General features: G+C 46.0%; 1 protein-coding gene across 1 annotated transcript in view; it reads right to left on the bottom strand.

The window, feature by feature from the left end:
* TBP (TATA-box binding protein) overlaps positions 1 to 20,764 on the bottom strand; it is a 285,823-nt gene that overhangs the window by 146,767 nt on the left and 118,292 nt on the right. The window contains exons 4-5 of the mRNA XM_086927138.1: positions 11,822 to 11,909; positions 833 to 924 (exon numbers count right to left, since the gene is read on the bottom strand). Coding sequence (XP_086783264.1) covers positions 833 to 924; positions 11,822 to 11,909 — 180 coding nt within the window. The remainder of the gene's footprint in view (positions 1 to 832; positions 925 to 11,821; positions 11,910 to 20,764) is intronic.

Below are 20,764 nucleotides of genomic sequence, written 5' to 3'. Positions count from 1 at the left end.
TCAACCTCACAATTAAATTTGATGGCTACCCGATACTCTGGCCTGATTGGTCAAAAAAAAGACTTAATCTGGTCAAACACATCTGTGACCATAACCTGCCACTGCCCTTCTCCACTTTACAGTCACAATTCGAACTGGATAATTTGGACTTTTATAAATTCTTGAAGCGAACAATCCACATTTCAAAGAACCCATTACTAAAGAATAGTCCCACACTCACTACATAATTAGTGGCCTATACAAAACCGGAGACAGTGTCCAGAGATACTCCTCCCTAATCCCCTGCAGAGCCTATACCTGTAAAGAGCAAAACTAGGAAACCGAATCAAATCACAGCAATATAAAATTTGACTGGAAACATATCTACAGATCCACTTTCACAAATATTATTTAATCTGCTATATTCCGAACCAAATTCATGACTATTAATAGATCCAACTGGATCGCGGTCAAACTTCACAAACACAACCTCTTACAAAACCCTAAGTGTTGAAATTGTGGTATACACAATGGCGATTTGGCCCACATGCTCTTTATTTGCCCCATCCTACAGAAATACTTGGTCAATATCTTTAAATTCTGTGTATTAAACCCACCCAGGAATTCTCATATATACAGCTCGATCACTTAGACACCAATTAAATAGTGAAGCTGACTTATTATTATTGAACCTAATGCTGACCCCTGCATGCAAACTTCTTCTCAATATTTGGAAAAATTGTATTATAGTTTAATTCCATATGTGGCAAGAATGGCTCAAATTTCCTAGAGGAGCGGACAACATCCCTCTGCAACTTTACAGAAAATAATACGCTTTTGCGTTAAGACATACCTTTTAGCACCTGTGCAAACCATTTTCCCAGAACTGAATATAAGTGCAGTAGTTCGTGGTTCTCTTATTCGCATAATTACAGCAGCAAAACGCTGAAAACAAAGAAATAAAAATGAGAACAACAAACACTTTCCAATCAATGATAATCAATTCAGCAATGCATGTTAGTAAGAATTAGTACTTCCAATAACGGAGTTGACCCAGCTGGGAAAGGCTGCTTCCACTGAAAAACTTTCAGCCAACCACATCCATAAGCCAATTTATATTACTGGCATTTACTTAGTGCTAACTACAAATTAAGATTTTGTGGTGGATTGTCAAATCGGTGCCTTTTTTGTGCGGATGTGTGTGTGCCATCAATCTACTGAGTGGATTTGATGGCGTTTGGTTGTGCCAATTAAGAAAAGGTTTTTATCTTTGGTTAGTTTAGAAGCGGTTTGTGCAGGTTAGTATGCAAGTAAAATAAGTCAGCTTTTAACACCTTTGTAGATTACCCCTGTATTTGCTTGTTTTGTGATTTACACTGTTGTTACTTTTATTTTCCCATAAGGTGGAGTAATACGGTTCTCTGATTCATCTAACTTACTTGATGCATCCACTTCACACAAATTGCTGAACATTCCCTTTGCGAATCACATACTGAATCATATCTAAACTAGTTGCAATAAGTTGATGAATACTTAAAAGTCCCTGTCCGCTATTTTCAGACCACGTCATGATTTAGATACATTCTTTCAACATAGCATTGCCTAGTTTGTCATCTTAGCACAGCATGCTTTAAAGGCGTTGGTTCAAAGTAACCTTGGAAAATAGTTTGCTTAACCTTATTCAACAAAATCTTTTCTATTCCATGCCAGAAGAGTGAAGCAATGAAGTTAGCGGACAGTGGTGTGTTTTAACAACGAGGGCTGTGAAGGGGAACAGCCGTGACATATAGAACTGATCCGCATTGCGGGGAGGAGGGGTGGATCAGTAAGGAATCTGTGGTAGAACATGTCTCCACCAGATATAGCATTACCGAAGGTAAGTAACTTCTTCATCCGATAGAGATACCTAGCCGCAGGTTCCTTATCTGTGAACAGATACCCAAGCAATACCATCCCGGAGGAGGGACTGCGGAAAGTTTAAACCAGAAAGTCCTGTAGGACTGAACGGCCAAAGAGGCCCTCCCGATGGGCTGGATTGTTCAGGCAATAATGCTTGGCAAACGTGTGCAGGGATGCCCACATAGCCACCTGGCAGATATCAAGAAACGGGACACCACGCTGAAGAACCGTGGTGGCTGCCTCGGACCTAGTGGAATGAGCTCCGAGACCTTCAGGAGGATGTTTCTCTGCAACAAATATGAATGCTGAGGATAACCCATCGTGAGATGGTCTCTTCTGTAAAGAACGTTCCTTCTTTGCTCCAATGTACCCCTCAAAGAGTTGGTCATCCACCTGGAACTCTTTAGTGCAGTCACTTAGAATGGTAATGTTCTTTTTGGGTCTAGACGGTGGAGACGTTCTTCTTTCTTAAAAGGATGCAGAGGAGAATAAAAGGTGGGCAAGGTGACAGATTACCCTAGGTGGAAAGGTGTCACAAGTTTAGGCAAAAAAGAAGCCCTAGTGCGGAGCACTTCCATATCTGGAAAGAGGGTCAGGTAAGGAGGCTGGTAAGAAGCGCCTGCAGCTCGCTTACCCTCCTGGCAGGCGTTATTGCCACTAAAAAAGGCTGTCTTGATGGTGAGCAGCTGGAGGGGGCAATTATGCAGCAGCTCGAATGGTGCACACATTAGATAAGTGAGGACCAAGTCAAGGTCCCACTGGGGCATGATAAAAGCTGAAGGGGAAACAAAGTTGTAAGCCCCTGCAGAAATCTATGTACAATAGGGGGCTTGAATAGTGACGGTTGGTCTGGCAACCTGAAAAAGGCAGAAAGGGTGGAACGGTAACCCTTTAGAGTGTCCAGAGCAGAGCCCTGCTGGCTAGAGACAGACTGAAAAGAAGAATGTCAGAGAGGGGTGCTGACAAAGGATCGATATACCATTCTGTACAATATTGACATAATTTTTGCCATCGGCAGGCGTACAATGACTTAGTGGAGGGACGCCTGACTGGCAAAATAACTTGCACACTTCGGGAAGAAGGTCGAATGCTATCAACTGTCGCCGTTCAATCTCCACGGAATGAGGCAGAGAGTTGACTGGTTCGGATGGAGGACCCTCCCCTACTGCTGCAACAGAAGATCCTCTCGAAGGGGCAGCCTAATAGGAGGATCAATGCTCATCTGCAGTAGCTCGGGAAACCAAACTCTCCGTGCCTAGTCCTGAACCTCAAGAATTACTTGTGCTCCTGATTTTCTTGAGCACTCTGGACAGGAGTGGTATGGGCGGAAAGAAGGGCGGAGCTCCACTCGAGGCAAAAAGCGTTGCCGAGCGAGAGCCACCTTGGAAACTCCAACGTGCGAAACTTCTGACACTATGTCCTCAGCAGAGGTGAACAGATCTAACCAAGGCTCTCTCCACTGATGAAAGTCCTTGTGCCACCTCCGTATGGAGACACCACTCGTGATCCGCTAGGCACCGACGGCTGAGTTTGTCCACCCTGGTGTTCAGGGAAATGGCCAGGTGTTGAACCAGCAGGGATATTCCCTGCTATTCCAGTCAAGTCCAAAGGCGCAGGGAGTCTTGACAGAGGGTCCACGACCCCACCCTGCCCTGTTTATTGCCGTACCACATGTAGGGTGTGTTCTCCGTGAACACCTGAACGAGCCTTCTCTTGAAGGATGGTAAGAAGGCTTTCAGTGCCAATCGAATTGCATGGAGCTCCAACAAGTGGATATGGAGCTCGGCTTCCGCCGGAGACCAGAGTCCTCTGATCTCCACCTCCCCCAGATGGCAATCCCATCCCAGAAGTGTAGCATCTGTCACTACTGTGCGATCTGGTTGGGGAAGGGAGAGGGGTCTGCCTCTGACCTAATCGCGGTTTGTCAACCACCACAGCAGATCTTTTGCAGTTACCGCCGAAATCTGGATTAGGTCAGTGAGATTTCCCCGATGCTGCGCCCTTTGGAACTTCAGTTCCCACTGCAGAATTTGCATGTGCCAGCTGGCATGAGTCACCAGCAGGAGGCAATGAGGGCCAGAAGTCTCAGTCATTATGACCGAAATCCAGGATAGAGGCTAAAACAATGGCATCATAGCCAGATTATCCTCGACTCGCCGCTCAGGAGGATAGGCATTACACTGCACCTTATCCAGAACGGCTCAGCTGGAAGAGCATCTGATAGGGAGTCAGGTGCGACTTTGGCACGTTGATAGTGAAGGCACGCGAAAGCAGGAGGTTCGCCGTAGTCTGGAGGTGGGAGAAGTTTGCAAGGGGCGCGCTCGCCTTCAACAGCCAGCCGTCGACATAAGGGAAGACTGGAGGCCCCGATCTGTGCAGACGAGATACGACCACTGCCATTTCCTTTGTGAACACCCGAGGGGCACTGGTGAGGACAAAGGGGAGCATGGTAAACTGAAAGTGCTTGTGGCCTACCATAAACCGCAGGTAGCAGCGATGGGTAACAGGACGGGGCTATGGAAATAGGCGCCATGCAAATCCAACGCTACCGGTGCAGGGCAGACAGAACCTGAGCCAGAGTAAGCATCCTGAACTTCTGTTTTTTGAGGAAGTAGTTGAGGGTTCTGAGGAAGAGGATAAGATGGAGGCCTCTGTCCTTTTTGGGGACCAGAAAGTAGTGGGAATAGCAACCACAGCCTACTTCTGGCCGGGGAACCCTCTGTATAGCTCCCTTGGCCAAGAGAGTCTTGACTTCCACTTGAAGCAAAGTAAGGTGATCTTCCGTCAGCTGATCATATGATGGAGGCATGGAGGGGTAGTCTTGAAAGGGAGGAAGTAGCCCTTTCAGACTATTTACAAAACCCACCTGTCCAAGGTGATGTCCTGCCAGTGGTGGAGGTGATGGTGGTGTATCCTGCCAATAACTGGACACCCATGATCTGGGAGAATTGGACTATGAAGGTCTGGAGGTGGTGGAGGGAGAGTAGATTGTGGCTTGACCGGACTTGTGGCCACTGGTCTTAAGGGATCTGGGTGAACCGCGCCAACGGAGACGCAGAAGTTGCTGAACTTGTGTGACTCTTTGGTTAGGATAGGGCTGGCATGGTTGGAAGCCCCTTCCGTAGCCACGAAAGGAGGGAAAGGCGGATGCAGGACGGGATGATACAGAGAGGCCCAAGGATTTGGCAATAGCTTGCGACTCCTTGAAGCAATCTAGCGCTGCGCCCGCACTGTCTCCATAGAGACAAGAGCCATCAAAGGGCATGTCCATCAGGCTGACCTGGACATCCCTGAGAAGTCAAATGTACTCTGTGAGAAGTTAACATGGCATATGATGTCCACTAGTTCTAGTAGACATCTTGTACCAGTCTAATCTACCCTTATTGATGGTGGTTGTAAAGTCAACCTTATAGAAAGTTATCCTAGTGGTAGCATGAACCAGCAGTCTTCAGGCTAAGACTTCAGTAGGCGAGTTAAGCAAGTTATTTTACCATATATAATCCCTTGAATACCAAATGAAACGACACCTTACAAGGTATATATCAAATATATATGTATTTAATGTAAACACAACCCCTCAGAACTCTTTATGAGGTCAGAGGTAAAAATACAATACAAGTCACACAGTTAATATACGATAAGTGGCACAGTATACGTTATGCCCTAGGGGTCTCACAAACCATATACTAGGAAAGTGGTACAAGTACCACGTGAGCGTTAGAAAGCAGGCCTAGGGCTTGTAGAATCAATGGGGCTACACTAAACAACCAAAGGTTAGGAAGTAGAAGACCCACGGGAGCCGCGTGCAGTGTCTAAACACAGGCGCGGGTTCCCATTGACTTTCAATGGAGTTCGTAAAAGTTACAAAGTTACAGTTTAAGGACACTTCCAGATAGACTAGGACGGAACCCTTTTAAACTAGGACACTTCGAGAGTCAAGACCCACGGGAGCACCAGAGTACTCGTATTACCTCACCCAGGGAAGCCGGGTGCCTTTTCGTGTCGGGTTTCGTCGTCGTTTTCTATGGAGAGCTGCAAAGAAGTGCTGCAGGCGACCAGAGGAAAAGTGTCCGGGTGGATCGGAGATGTGAAGAACCTGAAAGCAGAGGGGACAGAGTCTGGGTCACTAGCCAGTGACCAGGAAGGAACCAGGCGATGTTGGGTGCTTTAAGGTGAAGAAGATGAGGGTGTCTTTTCAGCCACAAGGTCCAGGAGGGATCGGCAATGACCAGGAGCTGGATTCGAGCTGTCCCACGATGGATCTAGATGACTGCAGCGTCGGTATCCGGATTGGACCCAACAAGCCTTGGCAACCGCAACCCACGCAGGATGTCGAGATTGGCTCTGTTGCAGACCAGCAAGGTCTGTGGCGCTTCTCCTTTTCAGGGAAGCTGAAGCAAGCCTGGAGCAACCAGGATCGCAAGTTAGATTCAAGATGGCATCTTCAGGGGGCTCACTAGCCAACGGGCAAGGAGCCGGGAAGACGCATCGAGCACAAATGTAAAGGCGGGGCCCACGGGACACTCGCGGAGTGTGGGGGCCTGAGCTTCGGTTCAAATGATGCTCGGGCTGGGGTTTCTCGTACCCCAATGCACAACTTACTGAGGCTTCAGGAAAGGATGCAGGTAGCAAAATGCAGGATGTCCAAGATGTCCGGTCCCACGTCTCTCGTGTCCGCCACGGGTCTCAGCTTTGATGTGGGTCGGGGTCAGAGAAGTCTGGAAGTCCAGTTCTTGAGACGCAGAGACTTTGGGTTCCGGTGGGAGCCTTGAAACTGCAGACCGGCAAAGTTGCTGTTGGTGCCTGTTTGCACATGGTGGTCACTCCTTGACCACAAGGGAGATGTCTTCCGGTCAGAAAGGAATGTCGAAGGTCCAAGATATGTCTTACAAAGATTTGTCCAGGATAACCTGAAGTCCCAGGGACACAGCTCCTATACTTATACTAAGGATGGGGGCTGGATTACCTGACTAGGTCCCTCCTATGGGTGGACCTGAGAAGGGGGTGGTTACACCCCTTTCCCTTTGTCCAGTTTCCAGCCAGAGCTGGTGTGCCCCAGCAACTGGTTTGAACCGGGCTATGCATGGAGCACCTTGTGTGCCCTAGGCAGTGTCTAGATGCATTCACTGAATGCAGCCCTCCCTGCCCCAATACACAAAACCCCTGTCTGGGGAGGTGCTGGCACCTCCCTGGACAGGAAACCGATTGTCCACGCCACCCTTGCTGGAGTTTCCCCAAGCAACAGGAGGTCAGACTCGTGTCTGTGGCAGCAGCATCCATTTTGTGATTCTGAGGCTCTGTTTAACTTTAACCGGGTAAAGCAGTAACATACATTTCTTTTCCCTCTAGAAGGGTGGAATGCTACCCCCGCCGCCAGAATTGGCGGGGGGGGTAGTATTCCAAAGTGTTTGACACCTTACACGACATGTTTTGATAAAGCCAAACCAAAGTTAACATTAACCGCGAGGATTATAATGCACTCTATATCATAGAACAGCTATAAGGAGATTGTTTCGGAAGCTGCAGAGGGGCTCAGCCCATGCTAGGGCACCCTCATATAAAAGCAAGCACTCTGCCTCCAGGATTGTCGAGGCCTACCATAGGAGTGACTTATAGGTGCATATGTGTCTATATGTATAGGTAGATATAGATATACTATATCTAAGTAAGGGGGGATTACACCACCTTACCCAAGCTGAGTGAGCAGCCTGTGGTGTCAGTTTGGAGGGCCAGCCAGGGGTGGCATAATGCATGCTGCAGCCCCTGGTAGGCCTAGGGTACACCTATGCCCTGGGTACCTATGGTACACTATACAGGGGCTCACAAGAGTAACCCAGTAACCAATCTGGTATGCACCTAAAGTGCATAGTATCAATTTAGAGAGAGAACAGCTGGGCTGTGGGTCTGATTAGCAGGCCCACAGCCACACTAAAGTCGAAACACCAGAGAATCGCAGCAAAAAGTGGGGGTGACCATAGGAAGCAGACCCTACTCTCCTACATTCTCTCCCAGGCATGACATCTGCCACCATCAAGGAAATCGATATGCCCAGCGAGTCAGTCGCGTCAAGGCCACAGCGTATAGTAAACTTTGCTGCATCTCACCCGTCTGCAACAGCTTTGAAGAGGACAGCCCAGGCGTCCTCCAGCACTTGTGGCAGTACTTCAGCAACCACCTCCCACAGAGAGTGGAAGTAACGGGCCAATAGGCATGTGGTGTTTACTTACTGCAATGCTGGGCTGGTGGAAAAAACTTTTTTTTCCGAAGCAATCCAGCCTCTTGGATTCCCTATCCGGGGGTGTGAAAGGGAATGCGCCACGGGAAGTAGGGGCTTGGGCCCACAAGCTCTCAGGGGTTGGGTGGGAGGGTGGGAGGTGAGGAAAGCTGGGACGCCTGGTGCAGGGCGATGGTTCTATTCACAGGAGCCCCTGTGCTGGGTCGGTTTGCACCAGGTCCCCAGAAGAACATCAGTCAAGGACTCAGTAAATGGCAGCAACTGTTCCGAGGTGGAGACACCAGGCTGCATGACCTCTGTCAAGACATTGGTCTTGGTGGACACCTGACTGGCTCTACGTCGTCTGGGATAAGAATGGGGCTGGCGACATCGAGGGTCTCTGCGTTGGATGTTGAGTCAGGTAAGGATGAAAGTGTGCAGATCCAGGAGGAGCCTTGGGTGTCGGAGCCGCTGGCGCGGAACTTCCGCTGAGCCTGCAGGGCCCGAAGGCGTGCTGGCAGGGTTCGGACACCCAAATTTGCACACATGGAGTAATTTTATTTGATTTATCGATTTATATAGCGCAACGAATGCCCGAAGGCGTATTGGCGCTGGATTTGACCGGACATTTGTGTAAACGGGTAGTCATATTCCTATGAGATTCCAACAGGTCAATTGCAAAATAGCCATGTTTTCAGTAGTCTTCTGAAGGAGATAAGTGACGTACTGCTTTTTATCGATAATGGCAGGAGATTCCAAGTTTTCGCAGTTCCCAAAAGGAAACTTCTACCTCCCCATCGAACCTACTTGAACTTGGGTATTTGTAGCAGTTTTGACTGAGAAGATCTCAGGTTTCTGGATTGCACGTACCATTTCAAGTGCGATCTCAGATACAGTGGTCCTGTGCCCTGGAGCGCTTTGAATGTAATACATTGTGATTTGAATTGAATTATTTGTCCACTGGGACCTAGTGGAGGGTTCTTAGTCGATGTGAGACTGATTCATATTTGGGAATGTCCAATATTAATCTGTCTGCGGCATTCTGCAGTCGTAGTTTTTGTAAATATTGGGCCTGTATCCCCACATAGAGGGCGTTACCATAATCCAGTCTGGACAGCGCTAAGGTGGTTACAAGTTTCTTTAAAGCTTCTGGTGGAATGAAAGAACGGATATTCCTGATCATCTTTAAAATACCCCGGAAAGTGGCGGAGAGCTTGTTAATTTGGCTGTCAAATGTCAGTCTATCATCAAAGATCACGCCTAGATTTTTGACCTTGGAGACTGGCGTCGGACAGTCGCCCAGGTTAGCCGGCCACCATCTCGACGACCAGACGAGAGGGTTGGGGCCTAGTAACAAGATTTCAGTTTTCTCACTGTTCAATTTCAAACAATTGGTCTGGAGCCAGGTGTTACCTGAGACATACAGTTGTTAAAGAGATCGGCTGTCTCATCCTCGTTGTTTACTATTGACACGACCACCTGTGTGTCATCAGCATAGGAGACCACGGACAAACCATACTACCTAATCATCGAGGTCAAGGGGGCCATGTAAATATTAAACAGTGTAGGGCTCAGGGACGAGCCCTGGGGCACACCGCACGGCAATTTAAAAGATTTAGAACTAGAGCCACCCAGTTCTACTGAAAAGGATCTATCAGTTAGATAGGATGACTGTAGAGTAATGGCGGATTGCTGCATAGAATTCTTTCAACTGGGTGGTGGGTTGCTCCCGTCCACGGAAAGGGAGGGGGAACCCGGAGCTGACCCAGGCGGAGCGGGCATTGTACCCCAAGACTCCTCCATCTTGTTGTGTGATGGACAGGGCGAAGTCGAAGCATGCTTCAACTTCTTGTGCTTATCCCCCGACCCTCGCAAAGATTTCGAATTTGAGAACAAAGTCTTGGATCCCCCCTTCCTCTCAAACGAGACCAAGATTTCCAAGGAGATCTCAGAGGCGCATGACGCCTGGCAGCAAGCAGCTTTAGGGACCACTCCCTCAAAGTTATCAGCACCATGGCCCGGCAGTAGGAGCACGACTTTGGGTTGTAGTTGTGCTCTTGACACCAAAGGCACACAAGGTGGGAGTCCATTACCGACACAGCTCGGTGGAAGGAGCAACACAGTTTAAAACCCAAGGTCTTCCTGGACATCCGAAATGACGAAATAATATACAACAAAAAGTCAAAAAAAGTCTGTCAAAAAATGACAGGGGGTAGCTCTCTTCAACAGATCGGCGCTGAAAGAAAAGAAGCAGCATCAGCTCGCAAAGGTGGGCCTATATAGATGACACATATGTCATCTATACATCAGCACCATACGACTTAACGCTGAGTCAACCAACACTACCTACTGGTGTGCAGGGGTACTGCTCATTAAAATCTTCAAGATCCAGTCGGAAGCCTGGAAGTTCACAGGTAAGTAATCTGCAGCTACAAGTCTATCAGAAGTTCCATTTCAAAAGGCTTCCCCCGGGACCAACCGAATACTGATATAGTCATTCCTAAAGAGATCTGTAATCGGACTAATCACAACTGCTGTACCAAAATCCTGGAAGAAAGCTGTGGTCTCTTCTTTTAAACAATCCCAATGCTAATCCTTTAGTGATATCCGTTCATTGGCTTCTCTCCTAACAAAAAGGATGCCAGAATCTGCCCGTTGCTTGTCTTCCACCAAACTGGAAGTCAATTCATTTTCAACCCGCTCAGACTGCATTCAACCCCAGTTAAAAGGTAGTGTCTGTGCGGATAGCGTTATTGGATCAACACTGTGCCATTTGTGATGCTGGTGGGCAAGCAGCACTGGTCCTCCTCCTTTCTCTGTAGGGTTCAACACAGTCTCATCCTACCCTACTCACCGGTTTGATAGGAATATGGCTGAGAGAAAGTGACCTCTAATGCACAGACTTTCTGAGCAAAGAAAACAATAAGTTGCTTTAATTTCCTTCAGCTATGGGTTTCACGATCCCTTATAGGGATACCTCACGGCATTCCCTTGATAAACTTCAGTTGGCAAAACCTATGTTATCCTCCCTTATGGTTCTGAGAACTTGGAAGAAAGAAATCCTGCACTTCACCAATCATGACATTAAAATATTCCTCTAGCCCTTAGATTCTAGAAGCAAGTGATACAGAACATTGCAGCTTGCCCTTTTCTTGGCCTTCATCACAAAGGACAGATGTTGGGGCATCTCACTACTACCTTTCGGTGACTACATTACCTTGAACTCTTTATTATCTAATAGGAAAAAAAACAGACTTCATCATCTTGCTTATTGATATCTACCCTTAACCATTTTGCTTTGTGGAAGGGTTTCAAAGTTTTCCTTTTCAGCTTCACCTCTCTCGTTTGACAAATGGTTTTAGCTTCCTGCATCTGCCTCGTAGAGCTAGGTACCTAGTTGAAGTTGTAAATGTTTATTCATAGATGTATTTGTAATGTCTCTGGGTGTATTGACGGTGTGCTAAATAACTTTTCCATTCAAATGTCTCAATCAAACAAAGTAAACTTAATGAACTTATAACGGTGAGCGAAACCTTGCAATTCACGCTTCATTCAGGTCTATGGTTATCCTGATTTTTTTTAGTTTAATGGAACCCCAAAGTATGCCTTTCCCCAAATCTCACAATTGAATACCGTACTGTTTATATATTAACCATAGGATTATTCAACCTGGGTCAATGCCTAAAGCAGCTGTGACCGTCCCCCCCCAAAAAAAGGAAATCATCTTACCTTCGGATTGTATTCTGCATTTCGAGCACGAAGTGCAATCGTTTTCAGGTCCAATTTACAGCCAAGATTAACTGTGGACACTATGTTCCTAGAAAATAGTTCAAGGAAATCAGTATCAAGATCACCATAAAGGGAAAAAAACATCACTTAAAATTCCTCAGCAAAATATGAAGATGGTAATTTTAAAAACTTGCTTTGTGAAAAAGAATAGAGTACAGTGGTATTACTAATCACCACACTACACAAAAAAGTAAAATCCAGCATCACGCTAGTGGAAGTGTGGCCTTTGTCATTGCTTTAAAGGTCAAAGTCGAATTTGCAGTTTAAAACCGCTCTTCCTGACTGGAGTGGCAGGCCGCAAGCCATTTTGTAGTTTGTCACACTCCTGGTGGTACAAGCACAGCTGCAGTACTCAGCTGGCACTTTTACTTACAGGCCCTGGGTACCTTGGTACCATAAATTAGGGACTTACAAGTAAGATAATTCATGATGACTGAAGGTAGCCAATTCAACATACATTCTGCAAAGGGTTAGAACACTAGCACGGAGGTCTGGTTAGCAGGCTCAGTGCACTCTGAGTCAAAACACCAGCAGCATCAGTCCAAAACCTTAGGGTTGATCATGCAAAAAGAGGCATATCCTTACGTATCTCTACTCTCTCTCAGTCTCACTATTCTTCTTTCATCCTGATCCTATTTTCCATCTTCTTTCCTCTACATTTTTCATAATTGCTTATGAAATCCAAATGTGCTTTTGTTACAAATTATAGGGTGCACAATTGTCATCATACACAGCAATAGCACTTACTTTATTTGTGATTTCTACGACCGACCATGTTAATTGTTTGTTATTTACGCTGCAAACCTGTACAACAGTTAGCTATGCTTGTTCAATTAAAAACGGTTTAATGGAAGAAAAGAAAGAAAAGACGACATGCACATAATTTTCATGAAGTTCATGTCCCAGAAGGAGGTAGGCTACATGCAATTTACAACACTAAGTAGTAAGGAATATGCTACTTACCAGTATGCATCTGTTCTTGGCATAGAGGGCTGCAGAGTGGTACATTATGAATAGATCGCCATCTGGTGTTGGGCTCGGATGATTGCACTTGTTTTTCTCTTGGAGAGTCTTTTGTCTCTTGGTGACACCTCCTTTGGTTGGTAGTGCGCATGGGCATCGGCTCCATCCTTAGATTGTTTTGCCATAGTAGGGTTAGATGGAGTAGTATGATAGAATACAGATAGAAATGCCCATGTAAGTGTATCTAAATAAGATATTGTTGGAACAGACACAGGTTTCCGGGGAGGCTGGGAGGGCATGTACCACTCTGCAGCCCTCTATGCCAAGAACAGATGCATACTGGTAAGTAGCATATTCCGTTCGAGGCATATGGCTGCAGATGGTACATTATGAATAGACTATACAGCAGTTCTCTCCCTAGCGGTGGTCGCCTGTGTCCGTTGCAAAAGTCTGAAATAAAGTCTTTTGTACAGCTTGTCCCACTCTAGCTTGCGTGTGCACATCTACACAATAGTGCTTTGTGAAGGTATGCGGTGTAACCCAGGTAGCTGCTTTGCATATGTCATCTATTGGAATGTTTCCCAAAAATGCCATAGATGCTCCTAGTTTACGTGTAGAGTGAGCTCTCGGAGGAACAGTTAATGTCCTCTTTACCTTTAAGTAGCATATTTGTATACATTTTACAATCCATCTGGCAATGCCTGCTTTAGAGATGGGATTGCCCTTATGTGTAGGAGAAAACGCTACAAATAGCTGTTTTGTCTTTCTGAAAGTTTGTGTTCTTTCTATATAATACAATATTGCCCTTCTGACATCTAATGTGTGCAGGGCCCTTTCCGCTACCGTCTGTGGTTTTGGAAAGAAGACTGGTAGTTCCACTGACTGATTGATGTGGAATGCTGAAATTACTTTAGGCAAGAATTTTGGATTTGTTCCAAGAACCACCTTGTTTTGGTGTAACTGCATGAATGGTTCTTTAATTGTAAACGCTTGTAACTCACTTACTCTTCTGAGTGAAGTGATAGCTATGAGGAAGGCCACCTTCCATGTGAGGAATTGTATTTCACACCTATGCATAGGTTCAAAGGGTGGTCCCATTAGTCTGGTAAGTACTATGTTGAGATTCCAGACTGGGGAAGGTGGCAGTCTTGGTGGAATGACTCTTCTGAGTCCTTCCATGAAAGCTTTAATTGCTGGTACTTTAAACAGGGAAAGATGTTGCCTGTTTTGTAGATACGCTGCTATAGCTGCGAGATGCACTCTGATTGAGGTATATGCTAAGTTGCATTGCTGCAAGTGTAGTAAATAGCAAATAATCTCTTTAGTAGATGCGTCCAGAGGGTTGATGCGGTTACTGTTACAGTATACAGCAAACCTTTTCCATTTTGCTGCATAGCATGCTCTGGTGGTAGGACGTCTTGCTTGTTTAATGATTTCCATACATTCTGGAGGTAAATCTTAGTATCCAAACTCTATGATCTCAGGAGCCAGATCGCTAGGTTCAATTGTTTGGGATCTGGGTGCATTATTTCTCCATGGTTCTGTGTAAGGTGCATGGGTAATAATCTTAGCTTTTGATGTGGCACCTGTGAGAGTTGTAGTAGCGTGGTGAACCACGGCTGTCTTGCCCACGTGGGTGCTACTAGTATCATTGTCATGGAGTGCTGTTGCAGTTTCCGAACCACTAACGGAATTAGTGGGAAAGGGGGAAAAGCGTAAGCAAATTTGTTGGACCAATTTATCCATAGTGCATTGCCCTGGGACCTGTGGTGTGGGTACCTGGATGCGAAGTTTTGGCATTTTGCGTTCTGATGATTGGCAAACAGATCTATCTCTGGTTGTCCCCATCTTTGGAAGAATGGCTGCAGTATTTGGTTGTGCAGTTCCCATTCGTGTACTTGTTCTGACTCTCTGCTTAGGATGTCTGCTATCTGATTTTGAACTCCTGGTAGGTGTTCTGCTAACAGATAGATCTTTTGAGGAATGGCCCATCTCCAAATGTCCTGTGCTAGTCTGGATAGTTGGAGAGAGTGTGTCCCCCCCTGTTTTTGAATACAATACATTGCAGTCATGTTGTCTGTTCTGATCAGGACTGCCTTGTTTGTTATTTGCATCTGGAAAGCTTTTAGTGCTAGAAATACTGCTAGTAGTTCCAAGTAGTTGATGTGCAGTTTCTTTTGCTGCACACTCCATTTCCCCTGCACTGTGTATTTGTCCATGTGCGCTCCCCATCCGGAGAGCGATGCGTCCGCTGTCAGTATCGCTTGTGGAATCGGTTCTAGGAACGACCGCCCTTTGGAAATGTTTGTTGTGTTCCACCACTTCAGAGAGCGATGCGTACGGTCATCTACCAACACCAGATCTGTAATCTGACCTTGAGCCTGATTCCACTGTGTCGCTAGACACTCCTGTAGTGGACGCATTTGTCGTCTGGCATGTGGTATTAGTAGTATGCAGGAGGACATCATGCCTAACAGCTGCATAAACACTTGTGCTGGTAGTGAGTGTTGTGGTTGAAATCTTTGTATTAACTTGACCATTGTCTGTATCCTGATTGGATTGGGGTATGCTTTGGCTCTTTCTGTGTCTATAGTAGCCCCCAGGTATTGTTGAATTTTGTTTGGTTGTAGGTGTGATTTTTTGTAGTTCACCGTAAACCCTAGGTGGTGCAGCAATTGAGTTGTCTTCTGTGTGTTGTGAAGGCATTCTTCTTGTGACTTGGCCTTTATTAACCAATCGTCCAAGTAAGGGAACACATGTATTTGTGGTCTTCTTACGTGTGCTGCCACCACAGCTAGGCATTTTGTGAACACTCTTGGTGCTGTTGTGACACCGAACGGAAGGACTTTGAATTGATAATGTTGTCCTTCCACTACAAACCTTAGGTATTTTCTGTGGGCTTTGTGAATTGGGATGTGAAAGTAAGCGTCTTTTAGATCCAGTGTAGAAAGAAAGTCCCCTTTCTTCAGTAAAGGAAGTACTTGTTGGAGCGTGACCATGGGGAAATGTTCCGAATTTATGTATGCATTGAGAGGTCTGAGGTACAAGATTGGTCTTAGGGACCCGTCTTTTTTGGGGATTAAGAAGTATAGAGAGTATACTCCTGTCCCTTGTTGATGTTTTGGAACCTTCTCTATGGCATGCTTTTGTAGTAGTGATAGTACTTCTTCCTTTAACAATATCAGATGGTCTTGACTCATTGGACGCTGTTTGGGGGGGATGTTTGGTGGGGTAGCAGTGAGTTCTAGGCAATAACCATGTTGGATAATTTGTCTCACCCACTTGTCTGATGTGATGTTTTCCCAGACAGGTAGGAACTGTGCTAGACGTCCCCCGACCGGTGTTATGTGGTCTGGGGAAGTTGTATTAAGTCACTGTTTTGGGGTTGGGGAGTTGCGGTTGTTATTATTTCCGCGACCCCTACCCTTGTTGTTGTTACCTCTGTAACTACCTCTTGAATTACCTCTGGGTGACGTTGGCGTAAAAGAGGTGGATTGCTGACTTGTTCCTGTACTTTTTGAGCCCCCTCTATAGGTGGATCTACGAAAGGAACCCCTTTGTGTTGGCTGTTGTAATGCTCCCATTGACTTAGCCGTTTCTGTGTCTTTTTTCATCTTTTCTAAGGTCTCATCTGTGCTTGAGCCGAAAAGTGTCTTTTGATCAAAGGGTTGGTTCAATAAAGATGTTTGTACTTCTTGTTTGAACCCTGAGACTCTAAGCCATGCATGTCTCCTTAACATGACACTGGTGTTGATGGATCTTGCTGCAGTGTCTGCCGCGTCTAGGGCGCACTTAATGGAAGTGTTAGTTATTATCTTTCCTTCCTGTATTAGCTGATCTGCTCTCTTCTGATGTTCTTTGGGGAGATGTGTGATGAGTTTTTCTAACTCATCATAATGTGCCCTGTCATAACGTGCAAGTAGCGCTTGTGTATTGGCTATACGCCAGCTATTTGCCGCTTGTGATGCCACTCTTTTGCCTGATGCATCTATTAATTTTGACTCTTTATCAGGTGGAGGGGCCTCTCCTGTAGATAATGAGTTTGCTCTCTTGCGAGCGTTTGAAACTACAAGCGAGTCCAGAGGTACCTGCCCTTTGATAAATATTGGATCCTTTGGAGCCGCCTTATATTTTTTATCAATTCTTGGGTTTAACACCCTAACCCTCACTGGGTCTTTGAATATGTCTGCTGTGTGACTGAGAAGACCCTTCAGCATAGGTAGAGTACCTGATGTTCTTTGTGCAGTAGGTAGTGTCTCTAGTAAGAAATCCTCTACCTGAGGTTCTGTATGTAGATCTACCTTATGATATTGTGCTGCCCTATTAATGAGCTGTACAAACCCTGTGTTATCATCAGGTGGTGAAGGCTTTGAGGGATATAACTCTGGGTCGTTATCATCTGACCCTGCGTCATAATTTTCCCATGGATCATCCTCATCTGGGATAGTGTCATCACCCCCTTGATGTTCTCCCTCCCCTGTATCACTGTCTACATCTGACTGAGGTGTAGATGGTCTTGGTGTAGAAGGTGGAGGAATATTTGGCATAGTGTGAGGAATAGGAGAAGAGGGTGTGACTTTAGGTCGAGGAGAAGTAGGAGGAGTTGTATTTGTCCCCAGTGTTCTCTTTTTAAAAGGAAGAGGTTTGTCTTCTAGCTGTTCATTCTTCCTCTTCTTCGTCACTACTTTGCCAGTCTGTGGATCGATAAACAAAATCTTTTGTTTGGGATCTGTTTGCTGCTCCTGTGTCGGTACCGAAGCCTTTGGTTCCGAAAGGTGCCTTTGTTTTCGATTGTCAATTTTCGGTGTTTTCGGCACCGAGTGTTTGCTCGATTCCGATTTTTTCGGTGTCGAGTGAGTCTTCGACGTCGAATCATGTTTCGGTTTCGACATGGAATGTTTCGATGCCGAGCTTTCCCTTGCATGAAGCTTCGGCGTCGAAGTCGATGTCGACCGCTTCTCGGATCCGACATGGTGCGAGATCGAGAGTTTGTTTCACTTTCGGTTTCGTTGCCGGGCCCGAAGGCGGGGCGTCGGAAACTTTTTTCTGTGGTTTGACCGGGCTCGAAGGCGGGGTCGTTACCACACGGGGTCGGTTTTTTGGTAAGGGGACGTCGTCACTCACGGTTTGTTGCACGTCGAGTTCCTCGACATCCGATTCGTCCCCTTCCGACCCCGACTGATCTTCATGATCCTCTTCTTCATCTAGGTGCTGGTCTTCGAACAGCTCCGGGATCGCCTCCGACTGCATTCTGGAAACCTCGTGTCTTCGAGCTCGACGGTTTCTAATCGTCGACTTGGAGGAGAATGCTGCGCAGGCTTCGCAGTCCCTGGATTCTTGTTCAGGCGATAGGCAGAGGTTGCACACCTCGTGTAGGTCCTTGTGTGGGAACTTAGCACCACACGTTGGACATTTCTTAAATAGAGTCCTTTCCATGGACTCCGGGCTTGACCACGTCGAGAAAGACCTCCCGTTCGTCTACGTAGATCAAAGTTTTTCTTCGATGTTGAAGTCGAAACGCGTCGGAATGGAAATGAAGTCGCGTTCGATAACAATACCGTCGAATTGGAAAGGGAATACGCGCCGAAAAGTCACTTCTTTCCGAAGTCGATCTGGAGCGCTTCAATCCTCATCCGAACCCGATGGCGGAAAAAAACAATCTAAGGATGGAGCCGATGCCCATGCGCACTACCAACCAAAGGAGGAGTCACCAAGAGACAAAAGACTCTCCAAGAGAAAAACAAGTGCAATCATCCGAGCCCAACACCAGATGGCGATCTATTCATAATGTACCATCTGCAGCCCATATGCCTCGAACATAGAGTTACACCGAAAAGGGAGGCCATGTAGGAGTAGACTGTGGTAACAGGAGACATGGGCATTGCCTCACTCTTAATCCAATTAATTGTATATACCATGAAAATGGAGGAAGCAGCAATAAGGCCCATCAGTGTTGGAATAAAAGTGCCAGAAGAGATCGGCATTGTCAGAATGTCGTCTGCATTAAACATAATTTCATACTGCCAGCAGGTGTTTGAATGCCCTCTACTGCAGGAGAGGAACAGACGGCGACGGCCAGAGATTCCAAAGCAAGTACGAAGAGCAAAGGAGACAGAGGGGACAGGCCTGCTTAGTGCCCCTATTTTTTTTTTCAATTGGCATTGACAAGAATCCAATACAGTTCACCACCCACCTCAGCGGGAAGATTATAAAGCCACCGCAACAGCTGTAGGGTGCCAGGTGGAATTCCCAATCTCTCCATCGTACGAAACAGATGGCTCCATTCCAGTCAGCTAAACGTTTTGTAAGCGTAAGACCGCCTGTTCTTCAGCACTCATCTGGGCGTTCCATAGCAGGTGCAATAGCGCCGAAGAGGATTCAGAGGTGCATGTTCTGAATCTGGAACAAACCCCACCTGGTTTCTGTGGACTACTGAGAGGATGTATTTTTCCAATCTGTTGGCTAGGACTTTGACCATCATTTTAACATCAGAGCTGTCGGCTGATAGTTTTCCTTTTTTTGTGGTCTCTTTCCAGTTTGGTGATAAGGAAGATGCAGGCATGGTTGTTTTTTGGCTAAGGCCCTTCGTGCAGAGAAGAAGAGGGAGGGAGGGAGGGTAAACTATATCTTGGAATATGCTTCCAAACAGTGAAACTGTAGACGCTGCTGTTATCCTATAAAATTCTGTGGATAAGCCATCAACGCCGAGCCTTGCCCGACAGCACTACTGCACCAATATTTATGGCATCATGAAGTCAAAGTATCTTTATTTCGGCCCTGCAGGCATGGAAGAACATACTTAAAATACATAAAATATAGAAATAAATTCTTAGCTAAAGTTTACAGTGCAAATAAAAATTTGTCAGAATACGTTCCAATAACAAGCATTTGCAATGCAATAGGTCTCGCATTTGCGAGAGTTTGAGCTATTGGCATTGTAAATGACAATGTCTTTTATTAAGGTTTTGACAAACTGAAAGCGGTGGGTAAAAGGAGGTGCAGTTACTGCCAGCCTTGCTTCTCGTAAGCAACGAATACACACCCCTCGTTATTGGTATGTTCCGTTGCTATAGTTTGTCTTCATGTATAGCGCCATGGCTATATGTATGGAGGTGACTCCATAGTATATCAATGCTTTTGCACTCTTGGGAGTGCACTAATGTTACAGAGCAGACGCGCGTGAGCAAATGTCACTTTCTGACTTTCACCTTTAGTGTATAGCGCAGAGTACACAAGCAAAACTTCGAACAAATGTCCCAGTATTCAGTGACGTCAGCATACAACTACCTTTTCCCAAACACACAGCCTGTTTGGTGCAGGTGTGACAGTTATTTTTAAAAGTATTTAAGTGAGTTGCTCGCAAGTTCAAAAAAGTAAGACAATAAAAGCTGTGCGCTTATTATTGTTCACGACACTGTCTATTTGTTGACCTCTATTCACTCAACTCGAGGCATCTGGAGTGAATGAAAGAGGAGTGTTGTCTTGTGGTGATTGTGTGGGACCCCCCCCCCCCCCATTAGGAGTGTGATTTTTAAAAGTCTGTTACAAAAAAAGAAAAGCGACCGGCACTTATTGGGTGAAAGGCATCAATTAAACAGGATGTGAATCACAGATGCCACATGGTGATTAGGTTAAATGAATGGTGCCAGTTGAAAGGTGGCATGTCTCTCTTCTAATTGGTTTTTGGCGATTGTGATTTAGGGGCATTTGAAAAGCTGCGTGTATTTTTGTTCTTATTTACTTTTTCGAATGGCAAACCTTGCGCATGTATCTAAACACATTTTTTAAACATTAGCCCTACATACGTACGGTTGCAATTTAAAAATGTAAATAAGGACGAAAAGACAGGCTGCTTTTCAGATGCGTTGTAAAGCACATTCCTCCAAAAACAATTAGAAGAGAGACATGCAGCCTTTTAAC

The sequence above is a fragment of the Lissotriton vulgaris genome, chromosome 6 (genome assembly GCF_964263255.1).
Source record: "Lissotriton vulgaris chromosome 6, aLisVul1.2, whole genome shotgun sequence".
In the NCBI taxonomy this organism is placed as follows: domain Eukaryota; kingdom Metazoa; phylum Chordata; class Amphibia; order Caudata; family Salamandridae; genus Lissotriton; species Lissotriton vulgaris.
The sequence above is the reverse complement of the archived record's forward strand: the minus strand, read 5'-3'. Positions and strand labels throughout refer to the sequence as shown.